The sequence below is a fragment of the Leuciscus leuciscus genome, assembly GCF_965113295.1.
Source record: "Leuciscus leuciscus genome assembly, chromosome: 9".
Lineage (NCBI taxonomy): Eukaryota > Metazoa > Chordata > Actinopteri > Cypriniformes > Leuciscidae > Leuciscus > Leuciscus leuciscus.
In genome coordinates this window covers 14448850-14469266 of record NC_138733.1, presented here as the reverse complement: position 1 = coordinate 14469266, position 20417 = coordinate 14448850, and the positions used below count along the sequence as shown (strand labels likewise).

At 38.5% G+C, this 20417-nt stretch overlaps 1 protein-coding gene across 1 annotated transcript; it reads left to right on the top strand.

Annotated features, from left to right (window-relative positions):
- The first annotated feature begins 45 nt into the window (after nt 1-45).
- fxyd6 (FXYD domain containing ion transport regulator 6) lies at nt 46-20085 on the top strand. Its single transcript, XM_082181261.1, has 9 exons — nt 46-377; nt 11837-11890; nt 15423-15446; nt 15550-15585; nt 17001-17075; nt 17495-17531; nt 17613-17662; nt 17753-17791; nt 18302-20085. Exons 2-8 carry the CDS (start codon nt 11842-11844, stop codon nt 17779-17781), a joined length of 300 nt encoding a protein of 99 aa, XP_082037387.1. The 5' UTR covers nt 46-377; nt 11837-11841; the 3' UTR covers nt 17782-17791; nt 18302-20085.
- Nucleotides 20086-20417: the final 332 nt, after the last annotated feature.

Genomic DNA, 20417 nt, shown 5'->3' with positions numbered 1-20417 from the left:
TGTAGTCACGAGGAAAGGATATAAGCACTGAAGACTTGTGTATAGGCCTACGCTTATAAAGTCCAACCAACCAACGCGTGCGGTGTCTCTCATTGCGCGCGTGGCAGGGCGGGAACCGAGAGAGAGCGCGAGAGAAGAGACAAGGGACAAGCCAACAGTCCGTATATTTATATCAGAAAAACCTTGTTGGCTGCCATACAACATCAAACGCTCGTTTAAGCGGATTTTTGCCCATCCACAACTTTCCGTTACATTTCAAAACGCCAAATTACTTAACGGCTTGAGAACCCGACAGTCGCGCGGATCGTGTCTGTCAATTGGAAGCAGCGTTTGCCCCACTGTTGCCCATCCACTTACAATTAAGGAGACAAGACGAGGTAGGGTATGAAGTCACTTTTCCAACGAGGGCGTGTGCTGTTGTTTTATAGTCTTGATGTTGTTGCATGCTGTTTTCTCATTATAAATGTGCTATTTTGGGAATGACATGCGTAATTGCTGGCTTTTACTCCAATTGCATCATCAGTCTAAGTAATGTAAACATTTAATAAATGGACTGTGGACATTTAAACAGCCATATGTTTTTTTTAAATGTATAATACGGTTTACGCATAGCAGAAGTGAACACAGACTTCAAAAAATGAATTATTTTACGTATTATTAAATTCATGTTTGAATACACATTGCTGTACAGCGCCGTTGTTGAGGGTGTGTCCCAATTGCTTTGTGTGTTGTTGCCTCGTTCAATGACTATTTACATGACCTCTATACATCATTCATGTTATGTTTGCTCCAAATTATTATCTGAGCTATTTATTTGCATGATAATGACGAAAATGTGTGAATGTGTTTCTGTGCAACTTCTTCCTCCGAAATGAGAGGGGAAATGATGATGGCGCACGAACGGATTCGAGATTAAATTCTGAGAGGGAAATGTTTGGGGAAAAGTGGGGAAATTATATTTTAGTATGCATGCTGAAGGAAATCCACAGGTTGGGAGGGGTCCGGTGATGATGACCACGACTGAGCTCCGCGCGCACAACAGGTAGCTCGTTATCTTCGGCACTGATCGATACATTCTAAACGAGAACGCAGAGTAAAAGTGCTTATTACGCGGCGCTCTCTGGAATACTTGATTCTGATTGGTCAATGGTTAAATATTTCTTAACAATGACCTTCATGACATCTCCACTCACAAATCAAATTAAGCATGTCAATTCATTTGGTAAGTAGCATAGTCCTGTAATAATTCAGATAATGTACATTCACAAAACAAACCTTTTCAGAGTGATACAGTACAGTGTGATCATTATTATTTTGGAATCATGATTATCTAACTGAACATTATCCCTTAAAATGTCATTTTATTGGATCCAATAACAATTGTATCTTGTGTCCTGCATTTATACGGTTTTGATGACGTGCCCGAATACCATCGTGTTTTGATTTCTAAATAATGTCTGGGCAAGGATTTGTTCTGCAGGCAGCTGCCACTTTATACGCTACATCAGATTTTCTGCCCTTTGCCAAACAGTGATAGCCATCATTTTTAGTTTCTAGGTTACCATCACTATCTCTGGCAAAACTACAGCCAGCTTTCTGTACTAATAATCGTAATCACCTGACGGATACAGTTGCCATAGCAATATTTTTGCACCCTGGTAGAGGCGCGTCTGGCAGCGCGCCAATGAAACCTTTGTTGTCATGGATACAATTTACACTCGTTGTGGTTTATCAAAGGCTTAAGGGTCTCACCTTAAATAGTCAACGATGACCTATTGTTCACAGCGAAATTGTATTCTATAAACTGAAATCCTTGATCTGTTTTAATAAATCTACAAGGCTAAGTATCCTATTCTGCTGAAATATGTTCATCAGGATTAGGCTAATTATGGGTGACATTGCATATGACTGGTAGTGTATGAATCAAAAATCATATGAGCTTACAAAAAAGGGACAATATACAATGCATTCAATATTGTTTTGCTGTCTTTTGTATAGGCCTACCATTTTCTGTCATCAACACCCCCGCAGGCATTTTAGGGTTTTTTTTTTTTCTTCCCTGCATCACATAATTTGTAAATGGAAAAATATGCAATTTAGCTAATCACAATGGTGTCAGATATTATTTTGCATATAAAACAGGAGTGAAGGAAAGGGAAATGGGCACAGCATTCTAAACAGACGGCAAATACTAAAGGATATGAAATTATGATACGTAATAATGTCATAGTTTTAATGGGAAAACAATATTGAATGTAAAAAAAATAAAATAATATATATAAATAAGTGCATATAACTGAACAGTTGGCCAATAAATCAGTGAACATTTTTTTGTATTAGTAAAAAGTTTGAGTCTCTTTAAACTTTACCGTAAAAGCATCAAAAAGATGTTCAGAAATGATGCATAACATTTGATTATATTTTTTAAAAATTGGTTATTTATTTATTTATTATTATTTTTCTTTTAAATATATTAAAAAACATTACAATAATGCCAGGGGAGCAAGGAAAAATCAGACTTACAAATTAAGTATAAAATGTACATATAAACTAAAATATGCTACGATATATTTGGTGCAAAGCGGTGTGATGGCAACTTGAAGTATTAAAGATCCCATAACACTTAAATAATACAATAAACAAAACAAAATAAAATGAAATGTAAAACACCCAACTGAAAAATAACAACACTGTTCATATATGCTCTGTCTTTAAATTCTTTGAATAATTCAATGGTCATGTGTCTACTTCTGATTGTACGTCTTCTGAATATATTGTATTATTTAAGTGTTATGTGATCTTTAATTCTTGATACTGCCATCATACCTCTTTGCACCACATATAACACTCTATTATTGTAGCATATTTCCCACACCAACACATTCTACCTAAAATATACTATTGATGTTAATTGGCGTGAGAAGGTTCTCTCCTATGTGGTGTTTTTAGCGGGCCTAAAGGTGCATAAAACAGCGATAATTAGATGGGGAGAGAATCTGCTCCAGTTCTGGCAGAATAAAAGCGAGTAAACACTTGCACTCCTCTTACACCTAGTCATGAGAGCTCTCAGCCGGCGACAGGCTCTGTTGATAATATTATTCGCTCTCATTCATAGAGCGAGTCATATCATTGAGGTCAGATTCTCTCAGCATCCAACATACGATCTAGTAACTACTGCTTTGCTACATGATGAAGTATTTGTATTTGATGACGAAATCAGTGCAACAAAAATAGCACAACAATTATGCACTTCACTTGTAACCTGTCGCCATATCTTTAAGATAAATTATTCTGTTCAAAATGGAACGCTCAGTGCGGGACACTGAGCAGAGTAAAACTCAAAACTAAATATAAATAATTTTATTTTTTATTTTATTTTTATGAGAAACATCTAATGACTCTAACCATCTATCCTTTGTAGGTAGTTGTTTGTTTGTATTTGCTGCTTGTCAGAATTGAAATCCATAATTCATATGACAGTCATTGGGAGTGAATTATGTTTCGTCTCGTTCGCAAGCCATCCAAATAGAGCAACTGGCTTCCTTTTGTCCGTCCAGGGAACACTGGAAATATCTGTAGCCGACAACATAGTCTGAATTGATTCTGAGGGTGATTTAACGTGGGTCAGCGACAGCCTGGGGAGGCATTTCTTGAAAGGATAAATGAATTGGCTGCATCAGTACTCTGCCATTTGTCTGCTGAGGCATCCATGAGTTCACTAAATTACTTTATTCTTTCATTTTATTACCAGAGTATGTGCATTGTTGTTGTATTTGTGTGAAGTGGAAGCTTCATTTTCAAGAAAGAATTATTGTGCTATTAAGCCCTTTCTGATTCTGATTCTTCTGCTGACTTGTTGCTTAAAAGTATAGAGCAAGGGTTCGCAAACTTGCATGCTTCATGCTTAGCCTTTAGTAACGATGTAACTTGAGAGAACAAATAACGTGGAAGTCCTCATCACTAAATGAACCAAGCGAACCGAACTACAAGTGTGAACACACACTAAATACTGTACCAGTACACTGCTGACCAAAAATGTACATTAAAGGTGCATTCAGTAGTTCTGTGTATTTTGTTCTTCTTGTATTTTAAATTCCCACAATGGTGTTAGATGCTGCACTGTCATTTATTGACATAGATCAACACAATCATCTCTGAGTTTCAGAGAGCGGTCTACACAATTATTTCCTTGACCTCTCCATCAAAAAAGAAGCAAATACTTTTCTCAGTCATCAAATATTTCCACCTTATGTATGTTTTTTTTTTTTTTTTTTTTTTTTTTTTTTGTCTTTGTCAGTCTTTCTGTCTTCAGACCTTTTCCACTTCTTCGGCTGTACAGGTATAGATTATCCCGCTGTCTCTGCTAGTAAAGCATGATAATTAGTGTCTAGGAAATTATTATAAGAGCAGTATTCATCTCATGTGAGTGCACACCACTCAGTTGTCTATTTAAAAAAAAAAAAACGGAAAAAAGATTTATTATTGTGTACAACTTTTTCAGAAACATAAAAATATCATCAGCATTAGCGTAATTGAACTTTTTATATGAACACTTTGAAAGGCTATCTGACAGAACACAGTAGTTTTTAAAAAATATTAACCAAGTATGACATGGAAAAACATTTCTTTCAAATGAACCTAATCCTAATTTTATCCCTACCAATAACTACCCCATATCAGTGTTGTTGATAACATTCACAATTTGTGCGGGTGTGCAATGCATTCCTTAGTGTGACGGATATTGAAACACAAGTGTAAATGTTAGTGACTGCCAACAGGATGAGAGGAATCAATCACATCTGCACATCTGATCTGACAGACACTGTGTGCTGTTTACAATATGTTAAAAAAATGCCCTGTTATAACACGACAAAACGTTTATAATAGCCTTTACTGATACTCCTGGTGTAGTCTGTCTTATGTTTAAGTAGATCAGTGATGCTTAATGATATTAAACTGGTTAAACAGAACAGCTTAACTATGTTGTTTGTATCGGCTCATTCCAAACACTCCTGCTCCTTGTAAATTCATTAAGTTTGGTATTGTCCATTAGCTGGCAGCAGTGCCTCTGGAATGGCTGACATGCTGATAAGACTCTGAAAAAAGACCAAGATAAGGGAGCTATTTACCAAGCTATGTTGTGTTAACATTATCAAACATATAGTTGTAGCTAGAGCCATTTGTCTCTTGATATAATTTGGGGGGGAAAGCATGAGGTTAGCCTAGATGGTTTTTTATGGTGCTACAGGACGATTTCCCAGATGTCCATCATTTCCTCGTGGTTCTGGCTCATGCGCTCCCTCTTCTGTTAGGACATCTGGTAACTTAGAGGTAGAACATCTGTAAAATGTCGACATTAGTGAGTTCATCATTATGAGATTATATTGAATGTAGTTACTCTAGACCAGGGTTCCTCAAATCCAACCCTGGAGGGCCACAGTCCTTCAGAGTTTAGCTCAAACCATGATCAAACTCACTTACCTGCAATTTTCTAGTAACCTTGACTAGCTTGTTTAGGAATATTTGATTAGGGTTGGAACTAAACTCTGCAGGGCAGTGGCCCTCCAGGACCGGATTTGAGGAACCCTGCTCTAGACAGTCAGTCCAAACATTCATATCCTCCATATTCAGAATATTGTTCAACAAGTACAGTTTTCAGTGGTCATTCATAAACAAATATATGTGGTTTCTGCCTTCCGAACTTCCAGAGCACTATATTATTTCAACCCCTACATAAGTTTGGGATTGTTTTTATTTGTTTTTATTAATCACACAATTCTCTTTAAAACATGTTTAATGTCGTCAGCACTGTTACATTCATATTGTTTCAGGTTTAAACAGCCTTGTCTAGCAAATAGCACTGAAGTTGAAAGTATAAGTGTAGATGTCAGATGCGGTTGTCAGATTCACTTCTCAAATGCTCTGTCAGAGAGATCAAAACATGTATTTTAAGGAGAAAATCACAGAGTTGAACAGAACAGGGACAAAGATTAGTTAAAATCATTAATTTAAAGAACATTTAGATAATGTTACAACCGCATTGTGCTTTACTGTTTTCTCGTTCTAGGCTGAGTTTACACTAGCAGAAGAAATCAGATTTTTTTTTTGCTCACTATATATATATACACACAGGGTGACAGGGAGGAACTGATTAAACTGATTAACAAGATAATTGAAGACACACAACTGAACCAAAAGAACTAATGATGACGGTGACCATGGAAACAAAGGAGTGGCGGGAAACAGAACAAAAGAAACACAGAATAGAGTCCAGAAACAAACTGACATCTAACATTAGCCCCCCCGGCCATGGCGGAGACGGCCCTTCAGGCGGCCAGGGCGAAGACGGCAGCTCAGGGGACCAGGGCGGAGCTGGCATTGAGGGTATATAGCTAGGGACGAGGCTCTGGAATGGCGGCAGCCACCTTGGGACGAGGCTCTGGAATGGCGGTAGCCACCTTAGGACAAGGCTCTGGAATGGGCTCGAATGGAATGGAATAGAATGGGGTCGCTGTAAAGGCCGATGGTGAACGGGGACTCACAGACTGCCAACACCCACTCCACAAATACCTCGAAGCTCTCTCGTGGTCCCACACCGGGCTGGCATGCCTTCGTCTCCGCATTGAGGCCTGTGTGGAAAGAATACGTCACGTATGCTTCATATTAGTGTGCTGCGTGCTATTTCCTCAGATTTTATTCCTTCAGGATGCGGATTTTCTGTTGCCCGTAGGAAAGTGTGTTTGTTGTGTTCTTTGCTATAATTCAGAGCAGTTTTACCACTCCGCTCAAGAGGACACGATGAGTTTCAAGAAATGCATCGACCCGTGTGACAGGTTCATCGCAGGAGGAGACACTCATGACAGGTGCGTGCAATGTCTGGGTCTTAAAAACATGCCCAGGCAGCACTATCTGACTGTCGTCACTGCGTTTGAAAGTTTTGCACTCTAGACTCACCTGCTTTCTGAGCAAAGAAGGCCTCAGAACCACTCTAACCCCCGCCTCTCCATTTCTGCAGTTGCCGAGGCGCCGCACAAGATGGATGCTTGGGGTGACGATTATGAGCCCGAGCGCATGGAGAGCGAGCAGATGGAATTTTCGCCCTTTCTCTCTCTCTCTCCTCATCGGACCCCATCGTTTTCGTTCGTGATGGTTTGCGGCCTACTCCAGAAGATGCGATTTCTTTTGGTTGTGGCCCGTTCGACGATGACGTTTGTCTACGTCGGCCTCTGATTCTGAGGAGCTTATAGGCGATCTGTGTGGCTCTCTCCCTCCGGCCAGCCCTATCGGGAGATGAGACGTTCCCTGTCGTAGAGGTTCCTGTAAAGCCGTTTTTCGGAGGGTGCGGCCCTGGCCACTCATACACTTAAAGTGTATGACCTTATAGCTCATACACTTAAAGTGTATGTGGCGGCCATTTCAGCAGAGCATGTACCAATAGTGTTTCCGTTGGACGGCACCCCCTGGTTTCTCGTTTTCTACAAGGGACGAGACGGCTTAGGCCTTTCCGCCCTGTAAGAATTCCCTCTTGGGATTTAGCCATTGTTATGGAGGGTCTGGCAGGTCAGCCGTTCGAACCATTCTGTGTCAGAGAAGTTTTTGACTCTTAAGACAGTTCTTTTGGTGGCCCTTTCCTCTCTTAAGAGAATAGGGGACCTGCAGGCTCTTTTTGTCAGCCCTTCCTGTATAGACTTTGCCCCGGGGCTGGTTAAAGTCTTGATGCGTCCCAGGCCAGGATACATTCCTAGGTCGTATCAACCCCCTTTCGTTCCCAGCAGGTGGTTTTGGAGGCTTTTTCTCGTCATGATTAGGAGACTGGGAGTGATGCACGGCCTCTCTGCCTTTGCCCAGTCAGGGCACTAAAGGTCTATGTCGACCGCTCTGCCCAGTCGCATAGATCAGAGCAATTGTTTGTGTGTTTTGGTGGTAAAAACAGAGGGGCTGCTGTCACCAAACAGAGAATGTCTCATTGGGTGATTGAGGCTATCTCGGCGGCTCATGAGGCACGCATGGTTTGGCCTCGCCTCTAGGTGTGCGTGCCCATTCCACTAGAGACCTCTTTTTAGGGTCTCTTCTTTGGAGGATATTTGTGTTGTGGCAGGATGGCCCTTTCCGAGCACTTTTATCAAGTTCTACGGTCTGGATGTGAGGATTGCTCCCGTCTCCCAGGTCTTATCTGCTTGAGCGGACACTTTCCACAGTCTTCCAGCTATTCTCAGGTATGTGAAGGCGTTATGGTATAAATCGTTCCCATAGCAATATTCGCAGTGTTGAGAGACCTATGAAAGGGAATGTCTCGGTTACGTATGTAACCTTTGTTCCCTGAGTAGGGAACGACACACTGCGATGTCGGCCTTCCCATACTTGAATAGTGCTTCCTTCGTCATGGAATCTGAGGAAATAGTGCGCAGCACACTAATATGAAGCATACGTGACGTATTCTTAGGGTGGTGCTAAGCGCTATGGCCAATCAAATTGGCGTGATGTGATAAGGGCTATTTCAGGGAATTTTTTCCGTTAATTTGTCAGAAACAGCTCAAGCTATTTCTAGTTCTAACATGACTTTTTCAAATTTGTAACAGTTTATCTTTTGAAAATTGCGAACTAGTGACCGATTCATTATCCGTGTAGAGTAGTTGTGAAGTTTCACATACAAGGGTCTTTGGGACGTTCCTTGGGTTTTCCTTAGATATTTGCTTAGGTTACTTGTTTGTTGAACTGTCGTTATTGTGTTACATTGCACACTATACTGAGTTAAGTGAGTGTAGTGTGAATTAGTTCAGTATCTCGTAAATTTCAACAGTTCTTGAATGACCCGGTTCCCTTTCACAGGTTGATCATGACACCATTTTGAGATGATGATGATGATGCCCTACTTAACACCAGGGTGGCGATGGCAGGATTGGCTTTAAAGGGTAGAGAAGCAGAAGGGGCGCTTGGCATTTTTAGAATTAAAACAAGCATTTTTCTTTTCTGTGTTAAGCCATATGGCAACACAATTAAACAAATATTGGAGAAAAAAAAATTAGGCCTACTCGCTGACAATGACTTGAAGACTGTTTTGTCTGTGAACATTGGCTGTTTCTGTTTTTCTAATTATATTTTAGTTTCTTTTTTTGCGGCTTGTCTATTAAAGGAACAAGAACTGTCATACGCTGGAGAGATGAATAGATTTTCATAAGTTTGGAAAGCTCAATGAATGACTGTGTTGTGATTTGGCAAATAAACTGTACTTCTGAAAATATTGTTCCTGTGACACAATCCATTTCTTGAAACACCCAGAGAAGTATAGGATAAATGTCCTTCCTGTGGTCAAGGGCAGTTAATCTCCTCAACCCTGTGTCATTTTCTTGCCGATGGCTCTCCAATGCTTAATGTCCTAGTAAATGACACTGCTCTGATCTGGTCCCTGAAAGCTGTCATGGGGATTGTGGGACTGCTGGCAGAACCCAGCAATGTCCTGTCCATGACATAATGAACAAATGACTTTGTCCTCCTATAACAAATGTTAGTACAGCACTCGCTGACAGAAAGTCAAATCACTGAGAAAAAAGTAAAAGGAAAGACAGATAGAGACAGTAAGACAGCTCATTTTGAAGGCATTGTAGACCTTTACATGAGTATATCCATCTGTAAATGTAGATAGTATGTATTATTTGAGCATGAGGCAGTTTGATAAATTTACATATGACTACACTTAATAAATACTATGACTTAAACAAATAATACATATAAACAGAATAACGAAAAGTAAAGAAAGAAAATATCACAAACAGTTAACCTTTGAGAGCCAGCAAAGAATCAAATCACCTTAAAGCGCAAACAATCTTAAACGCGTCTAAATAGCTATAGAAATAATACTGCCATGGATATTTGGTGCTGAGGTGACCAAATGTGTGTGTGCGTGTAGATCCTCGGTGTGTCCGTGAGCTTGGAGCGTTCTTCCGGAGAGCGCCTCGTTCGTGGGAAGTTTAAAAGGTTTACTTGAAAGCAAAGTTGCCTGAAAATCAGGGAAAGTCTGTTTCACCCGGAGATAGAAATGAATGAGCATGGTTGAAAGACTAAAACAAGGCAAGACCAAAACACAAGACAAAGCTAAGACTAGAGAACAAAAAGTAAGCTAGAGACCTTTGTCATCGTCCTTTAAGGAAAACTTAGACCACACCTATTTTGGGTGAAATGACCAATAGTAGTTAGAAAACTTTTAGCGGGAAAGAGTTTCTTTGTCTCCTTCTGACAGCCTAAGCATGTTTTATGATGGTGTCATAATTGCTCTTTTTACTCCAAAGGATGGCAAACATAGTATAATAATCGCAAAGGCATACCGAGAGGTTTATTTGGGTACTAAGAAAGATAGAGCTGAAGGATACAAAAGTAGAGATCCGTTCTTACACTTGAATATAAGAACTTAGAGTTCAACTAACACAACTAAAATCATAACCACCAGGCTAATATAAGGGTGGGGACCATGCATACACACAGGAATATATCATATACATTCTGGAATGACTTATGAGTTAAATGGAGAGAATGTTTGTGTATATGTATATTGGTACGTCTCTCAGATATCCGTCCATGCCCCATGGTCTTCGGGCCTACTGTGGGAGGGAAGTTGAGTTGACTAAGATCTTTTTGAAGCTTACGAAGGAGTTTGGAGGTGTTTCTGTTTAGCATCTGCCATCCCACTAAAGTGACAATGGGGCAATTTGATCCAGACTCATCGGCGCTAGGCCTGTTATTTACATGAAGAAGTCCAAAAGGTTAAAAGCTTTCTGAAGCTTAGAACAAATAAGTCATCGTGATTTCACCCAGATGCTACAGTAATGTGACAAATTAAAATTGAAATCTCATACAAAGTGTGATTTAAAAAGTCAGTCATGCTACTAACTGTGACCTGCAGAAGTTAGTGTAAATTTAAGGGAGGCGCACAGGACCCTATATCATTTCATAAAGATGATGTCATGTCTATGACTTTTCTCACACTGAACTTGCCACCTTTAACTACCAGGTTTGTGTATATGTATTATTGGTATTGCAGTATATGATCTATAAGGTGAATTTCAAATATGCTGCTATTTAGAAATTTTATATTCATCAAAGAATCCTGAAAAAAAAAGTCCCACAAAAACATTAAGCAGCACAACTGTTTTCAACATTGATTATAATATAAGCATATAAGAATGATTTCTGAAGGATCGTGTGACACTGAAGACTGGGTTAATGACGCTGAAAATTAATATTTGCCATCACATGAATAATTACATTTTAAAATATATTAAAACAGAAAACTTTTTTATTCAATTTTTTTATTGTAATATTTCACAATACTATACGGTTTTTACTGTGTTTTTGACCAAATGAATGCACCCTTTGTAAGCCTAAGAGACTAAACTTTTGAACATGTGTTGTTATGTATATTTTATGTGCCTTCAACCTGATACCAAATTACTCACAATGTGGTATAAGACTGTGGTCATCTGGGCACCAAACACTGTTACGCAACAGACATAAAATGGCACACACACACATACACACACACACACACACACACACTGTGTTTATTCAGTGAACTCTGAGAAAATATTTCAAAAACCACAAGATTTGTATCTGTGATTTGTGAGGCTAGGGCATCTAAATTTAACCTGATGCTGCTGTCAGGCTCTTTCAATATTGCATAGGTACAATGACAGTATACCACTCAAGGACAGGACATAATCATGATTCTGAATACCGTGAGATCTTTCCAGTCTTTCTGAATGTGGTAAACCTGTAACCCACTAACATCAATTCTCACTCCATTTACTATTTCTCTCTCTCTCTTTCTCTCTTCCCATTGCAGTTGTCATGGAAACTGTTCTGGTCTTCCTTTTTTCCCTCCTAGTCTATGTGGCGGGTAAGTGCCCCCTCCATCACACTCCAGTCTCCCTGTGTCCAGTGGGATCAGAAAGAGCTGGAAGAGGATGGGGGAAAAGCCATGACATGATGAAACATTAGCACCATCCTAGAGTTCTTAACTGAGAATTTGATCAGTGACCTTTCCTATCCTGGGAGTGTGTGTTAGTTCTTCAGTAGACTGATCGAAAGCTTCATGTTTATGCGTGTTTTTACATGTCTGTGAATTGCCGTCCTGCTTTTGCCAAACAAACTTAATTTGTGAAATGAGAGCATCCATTTAATCCATCTCAGTCCTCTGAGAGACTCCACCCTACCCACAATTAGGCCACATGAAACCACCAGAACATGTGCACGAGATTCATTCTCACACACACAGCTCTCTAACTGGTAAAACATTTATCCTTTATCTCTGTCAACAAACCCACCATCCATTGCTGAGTGCACTGATGACTGTCAGACTGATTTTCATCTGTTATCTTTCACACTGCAACCACAAGGTTCATTCCCTCTTAATTCCTTTCTTTCCTTCCTTCCTCCATTTCCATTAATTAATTTCATTGTTTCTTATTTTTTCTTATTTCCTTAATTTGTCCTCCCTTCTTTCATCAATTCCTTGTCATTCCTTCACTGTCTCTTTTTAATTGCCGCTTTCTTACATTTAAAAACTGTACATTTGAAAAAATGACCTTTTGACTTTTCCTGTAAATAAACTCTATGCCCTTTCAGTGAGCAGTTTTTAACTCTTTCCCCCCCTCTTTGCCAGCATTTTTTATTATTTTCACAAACGATTCATGGTCCCCAGAATATTTCGTTGTATGAATATCTGAGTATATCAAAAGAAAGCAAAGACCATCTGCTTTAGACCCTCTGCTATTCTAGCTTCATGCATTCCTTTTTATTAACACTTGAATTTTGGTACGTTTCATGAAAAAAGCACAATTTTGAGCAAACAGCTTAAAAAAATGGCCAGATGGCATTAAGAACAATGATCAAAACATATATGTAGTAGATCGAGTCCATCAACACCCCCAAAGTTTCACAGTCCTGTACCTCGTCCTGGGTCGACATTTCGTTCAGGCAGTTTTAATTTAGACACTCTAAAAAATTGCTGGGTTGTTTAAACCCAACTTTGGGTCAAATATGGACAAACCCATCCGTTGGGTTACATTTTTAAATAAAATTTTTAACCAAACGTTTGGGTTTGTCTAGCCTGGATGCCAGCCGAACTTAGCCCCTGCCCACAACATTTTTAGGTCGGGAAGTTCGGTCTGGACTTGATCCGTTGTGGAGCCATTATGCTCGAACAAGAGCTCTTCGGACCAATCAAGTTGTCACGGCGGGCTTTATACAATGATAGACAGATGATCAACAGTAACGTAATCATCTACGTCACCAAAGAGCGCTTGGGTTGAATTTGTTTAGAACAAAGATGGCTGCCGCTGGAGAAATGAGATTTCACGAGTTCACACTTACAAATAAGTCAGATGGCTCGGTATTCGGCCCAAACCCAAAATACTCCCCCAAATACTGGTTTAAAAGAACCACGTTTTTCCACTATAAAGAACCTTTTGTGCAAGGGGTTCCATGGATGTTAAAGGTTCTTCATGGAACCAAATATGCCAATAATGAAACTTTAGTTTTAAGGTATAGTGCATTTTAATAATCATGAGGCGCAAGCAACAAGCAACAGCTTTCAGTGTTTTTATCGTAAAGGTGGGGTCACCTGTACCGTCACCATGCAGATTTCACAACGTGTTCACGCTGATCGTGTAGATTCGCTGCGGTGACCAACAGAAAGCTGTTTAGTTTGAATGTAACTTCAGTGTGAGCTGTGCTCCATACGTAACCACAATATTGACAAGAGACAATGGACCTTTCTTGCCCCTTCTCTGAAATTTTGCTAATGTGACCGCAGATTTAAGACGCCATTAACACATCAGCAACAAAATAGCAGTAAACTCTGTTATGTCAATCAGTGGAAATGACCTTTGAATGCTGTGCTGTTTTCTTCACCTGATGACAAGTGCTTTAGTTTCACTTTCTGTCCAATTTGGACAACATTTTCCGCTTGACTTCCAAGTGGCAGGCGTTACTGTAAACATTGCGGTTTTATCGCGTTATCTCCTTCAGAACTTTATATGATTGGTCCAAGTAAGCTTCTTATGTCAGTGCTCCCTGACTTTGCACATCTGTTTATATCATCAAAACGCTAATTTACTGGTAATATTATTTCTCATCCTGGAAAACAGACTGAATTAAAAAAATATCCTTTTGAATATTCACACATGACCTAAAAATTATAATTTACCGGTAATTTTCCAACAAATGTTCAAGGGTCATTCCTTCCTATTTTTTTCCTTCATTGTTTCTTCCTTCCCTTTATTATTTTCTTCCTTCCACATTATTCCTTTTTTCCTTCCATACTTACTTCCTTAATTTTTCCTTCTTTGTTTCTTCCTTACCTTCATTATCCCCTTCCTTTCTTATTTATTTCCTTCACTGACCATTCCTTCCCTCCATGTTTCTTCCTCCCTGCATCCATCCTTCCTTCCTTCCTTCCTTCCTTCCTTCCTTCCTTCCTATGTAATTTTCCATCAACCTTTTTTGTCAAGTTCCTTTTCACTTTTCCTTCAGGTATCTCTCATGTACAGTGTATTATACATTTAGGCTTTCTGTTTCCACTTCCCCTCTTTTCATTGACGTTTTGTTTTGTTTTGTAACATTCCTGAACTTGCTCTCCCCCTTTCAACTCTTATGTGAAGATAATTACAGATTATACAGCACTATGCTGTACATCCCTATACAATTTTTAAATATGATGACAGACTGAAATTTGTGAGTCGAATTAAATAATCAGCAGAACCTTTACAAGAGGGAGGCAGAGTAGTAATATCCATCCTATAAATAAGTCTACCTGTCAAATTATCCACTGCCACCTATCAAATGTCATATTAAGAGACTTTTTAATGGACTGTGGTGAAGATGCATCTGATGTCAGGCTTGTCAATAAGCTTTAAGACATGATTTTCATTCATTTAAAAGCTCATTTGATGGTGATTCTGGCTATAGTTTACGATCAACTACATTGTGACATAACATACAGCATAAGTTAACACAATATTAAAAGCATGAAACATTTAAAAATATATATTTTAGTATTACAGTAAAGGCAAATCAGAAAGATGTTAATCTTTATGGATTTTATTTCGTGTCTCACAGGTATCAATTTAGTCTAATGCATTTCTTAGAGTTTAATATACAGCAAATTGTATTGACCCTGTCAAAAACCCTGTTATTGTGCCTAAATCTTGCACATTTATTAAGCAATGTCATATTTTTGCCAGTATTGCATCTTAGCTTTGGGCACTCTGATCTTTCTCACAAACAAAACCCTCCACAAACAAATAACATAATGGAACACTCTTGCTTTAGGAATTGAATGTTTTAGTGAACCTAAACTTGCATACTAATGATTCCTCTCTGTTTTTCTCTTTTCACATCACTGATTCTGCTCTCTGCTATGATCTTAGCTTCATCTGACTCTGCTGCCCAAGGCAAGTTATTACTGTTTTACCATGTGTGTGTGTGTGTGTGTGTGTATATATGATGAAACCAATGGCTTCATTTTTTGTCTAATTTCTAATTGTTTTCCATCAGATGGAAAAGAGAAGAAAATTAACCCATTTGTATATGGTAAGAATAACTTCTTTATTTCCCAGTGGTGTTGGGGAAGTTACTTTTAAAAGTAATGTGTTACAGTATTGCATTACTCCCTAAAAAAGTAACTGATTGCGATACTTACTTTTTCTGGAAAGTAATGTGTTACAGTACTATTGCATTACTTTTTGTCACCTGGGTTGGGCTTGCTTGTTTGTTTTTTTAATAACAATAAACAAAAGTTCTATTTTTGGCAAATGTAAAGGTCACACCAAAAGCGAATCTTAACATGGTAAACAAAGTAACTTAAAGTCTAGTTATTTGAAAAAGTAACTCAGATGTTTTGTTTTGAATTTAAAAGTAATGCGTTACTTGGAGAAAAAAAAAAGTTATCTGATTATTCATCATTGAATAGATGATCAGACATCAACAACCACTTCAAAACACTTCACAGGTTTGGCCTCTTTTAGAGAGTGGCTAGAGGCAAGTCACTTCTGAGCAAGGCCACAATTACAACATCACGCCAAGAGTTAGCTTGAAGCAAAAACCTGCATTCTGAAGACATTAGAGTTAAGCTCTTTGGCCTGCAAGCTGGTGCTATGTTTGACACAAACTAAATTCAGCTTAACGCCCAGGATGGATGGTGGTAACTCAGTGATTAAAGATACAATTAAACAAGGTAACTTAACCCCAGATTGCTCTAGTGGTTTTCCTTGGAAAAATCTATCTATCAAACTAGTCTGTCTGTCTGTCTCTCTATCAAACTTTTTGTCTGTCTATCTCTCTGTTTATCTGTCTGTCTGTCTATCTATCTATATATCTGTCTTTCTGTCTTTCTATCTATCTCTCTGTCTGTCTGTCTGTCTATCTATATATCTGTCTGTATGTTTGTCTATCTGTCTGTCTGTCTGTCTGTTTGTCTGACTTTCTATCTATCTGTCTGTATGTTTGTCTATCTGTCTGTCTGTCTGTCTGTTTGTCTGTCTTTCTGTCTGTCTGTCTGTCTGTCTTTCTATCTATCTATCTGTCTGTCTATCTAAATGTCTGTCTTTCTGTCTATCTATATATCTGTCTGTATGTTTGTGTATCTATCTATCTATCTATCTATCTATCTATCTATCTATCTATCTATCTATCTATCTATCTATCTATCTATCTATCTATCTATCTATCTATCTCTGTCTGTCAAATCAAAATGTACCCTATATTTACTCTCTTAATGCACATTCCAGGCTTTATTGTTTTTCAATTTATCGGTGCATGTTTTTCCAAATAAAAAAAGTGTCCACAAAAAAGTGTCCACAATCTTTTACCCTTGAATATCCTGTGACACTTGAGAATATCACAGGTAAACAGGTTTGCAAACTGCAAATCACATTTTTTCACATAAGCTTGAGTCTTTCTTGAAAGATTACTTCAAAAATAAAAATAAAACTTTATTTCTTAACCAGACTATGAGAGTTTGAGGATCTGCGGTTTGGCGTTTGCTGTGGTGCTGTTCGCTCTCGGAATGCTCCTTATTCTCAGTAAGAAGCGTCTTTTTTATTTGTTATTATTAAGTCATAACTCATCATCTTCATTCAGAAGCTAAATCACTCAGAAAGTACTGTAAAACAAAAGAGATCAGAGTGCAATAGCTAAACTGAGCTGCCTCACGGATATTAATAATACAACAGTGCTTTTATTCAACTGAGCATGAGAAGTTTAACATGAAATTAGACACATGAGTATATGTCACTCTCAGTGGCAGAAATATAAATGAAGATACACTCACTTATCAATATTTCATGCAGGTTTCAATGATAACATTAGTATGGGATTAATATCCATATTCCTATTCCCTATTATCCCAGTCATTATCACAAAATAAATCCCTTCAGGTTGTTTGTAAAGTTTGCCAGTCCTTCATTTGTTCTAAATGGTTTTGCATGTGTGCACCCTGCAGGCCGCAGATGCCGATGCAGTCTCAAACAGAAGCCCAGGTTAGTCTCACCCAGCCTCTTTGATATTCTGACAAACGTTTAACACCACCATAATTCTCTTTATACTTCATTCTGTCTCAGGGCTCCAGGAGATGAAGAAGCTCAAGCAGAGAACATCATTGTCTCCAAGGGTAAGATTTACCATCTTATGTAATATATATTGGTCATCTTTTGATTGAACATTTTTGACTACTGTTCCTCTGTTATTCTTCTTTGTAAAGACAAGGAGACTCCTAAAGCAGAGAACTGAAACATACCAGGTACAGCAACTTTCCTTATGAGTGTAATTATAGAATCAGAAAGTATGTTCTAAGATATGATGTTCTAAAATAGGTTCTAAGAACATTTTGCAATTGTTCCTGTTAAGTTATGAAAAACTTTATTTCTGAATTTTCTCAGAACGTTCAAAATGACCTCTTTTTTTTCCAACAAGGAACCAGTATAATATATTTTGATAAACATGACATTAGCGACTGATAATGTAGGATACAGCAGACACTTGCACATAATCAATATTATGAATGTACCAAAGCAATTGCAATTTGTACAAATGAGAAATTGATTTTATGATGTGCACAAGTGACTAGATGATGTGAAGGGTGAACAAGTAGCACCAAAACGGCTGAGAAAAACTGTAACTTTGAGCAATTATTGTATTAATGTTACTGAAATTAAACTTTTTCATAACTTTGATAGAACCTCAGTTAGCCAAAGTCCTCAGAACGTTCCCTGTTAGCTGGGTATGTGATGTCTGCTTTATTTCTTCCCAGTATTGTTGAACACATAGCCGTGGCTGAACGACTTCACTGATGCTGAGGATGGTGATGATGAAGATGATGATGAAGCTGATTCCAGACCATGGCTATGAGAGGAGAGAGAGGAGACAGGGATTTGTGGGGGAGGAGACTATAACTCGGATTTTTAATGGGCCAGTGTCTTGTATGTAGACCTCTAGTCCTGTCACGTGAACAGTAACTGTATCCGTCTTTCCGTCTGTGCCCTTTTGCGACAGTCCGTCTTGAGTGAGTTGTTTTAGCAAAACTAGCCACTTTCTGCAGATCATTCTTAACGTTTCTGGCTCCTCCCCAACTAAACTTGTGCGTGTAGCTTAAAGGAACAGTTCACCCAAAAATTTCTTTCCAAACCTGTATGCAGGTTTTGTTTTGTTTTGTTTTTACGTTGAACACAAAAGGAAACAAAATATTATCTATGTAGCCCTTATTTTATAATGACTAAATCTAAAAAAGAACAAAAAAACACCATAGTTTTAATTTTTGGCTGAACTGTCTCTTTAATAATTTTGTTTTAATGTCTAATATTATATTATTGTTATCATTTTGTTTTAAACAGTTAATAACTTTTACTGTTATTGGTGGTGTGACCACTTTGTTATTGTCATTTGTGTCCCACCTGCTGTGTCTTTTTTTCTTGTAGATTGTATAGATTATAAGCAGACATATTTAAATACACTTAAGTATTCAATATAAGTATTGATTCACATCTGATGCAGAATATATATTTGAATATACAGCGTATGCACGTGTTTGCCATTGGATAGATAGTGTAGAGCTTATATGAATGCGTGCCCACATTCGGGGCACCTCCTTCCGACAATCTTTCCATCATTCTACACAGATCAAGCACAAAAACAAAACAGTAAAACCACTGTACCAACAGGGGCGCCACACCGCTGTCCTCTGATCAGCTGCAACACTGCCGGGCTCAACGCCCTCATTCGGACCCACAGTCTAAACATCCTGAGAACGAGACCGCAGGAGAAGATCCCTTCACCATAGTGCCACTAACCTGTGTCTTTCATCACACGTCTTCTGTAGCTTATGCATTCTCTTTCTTAAAGGGATAGTGCAGCCAAAAATTCATATTTTGCCATTGTATACTCACCGTCATGCAAATTGAAAATGACTTTCTTTATGTAGAACACAAAAGGAGACATTTTGCAGAATGTCCATGCAGCGCTTTTCCATTCAAGAAAGTTTTAACATGAACACTGGCATATGCACACATGGCCCTTCAAAGTGTACTCCATTTGATATAATGTGTGTGTGAACACGTGCTAGAGCGTTTCATCCTTGTTGTGCTGACATTCCAAAGCTAAGGTGAATGTAAAGGTAATCATTTTGTAATTTGAAATCGCATGACCGTGAGTAAACAATAACAGAATATTGATTACTGGGGAGAACTATCTCTTTAATATCACTCATATTTATAAACACTGTTCAATGGGACCAAAATGTCGGCGTCTAAAGAGACAAACCTTTGCATTTGTGTGCGTCTGCGTACGTGAGTGTGTTGTTCCACACATCACTTGCTGTGGTAAACACGTGCGAGTTATAAAAAAATGTAGGCTAAGTTCATAAAGAGAGAAGCGTTTCACAGAATATTAATCACTTGTAGCTGTTCAAGAACACAGTCTAACGCTACAGATGCTTCGCTATTAGAGAGGAATGTTAAACCTATTCGTCTCATATCTGTGCAGCTACTGTGTATGGCCGCTCTTTGTGCTCCGAAATAAATAAAGTCTTTGTCTGACACAGCCATCAGTGTGTAGATTCTTTTTCTCTATCTCCGGACAGAGACGCCAAGCATCAGTCAATATCTCCTTTTCTTCTCGCTCCTTTAAAAAAGGTCATCCATCACCTGCCAGAAAAAAGCAGCTCTGATCAATATGTCTGGTAAAATTTTATTTAAGACCATTTGGACTCCGTTATCCATCAGAACGATCTATTTGACACCGTTGTAGAGTCTTGTCCCGTGTAGTCGTCTAAAAAAGGACTTGAAGTCATTTATTGACAGCTCAGAAAACTCTCTACAGTCCGTCACATCAAAGTTAAGACACAATATGGCCACGATCACTCCCAGTGTTTT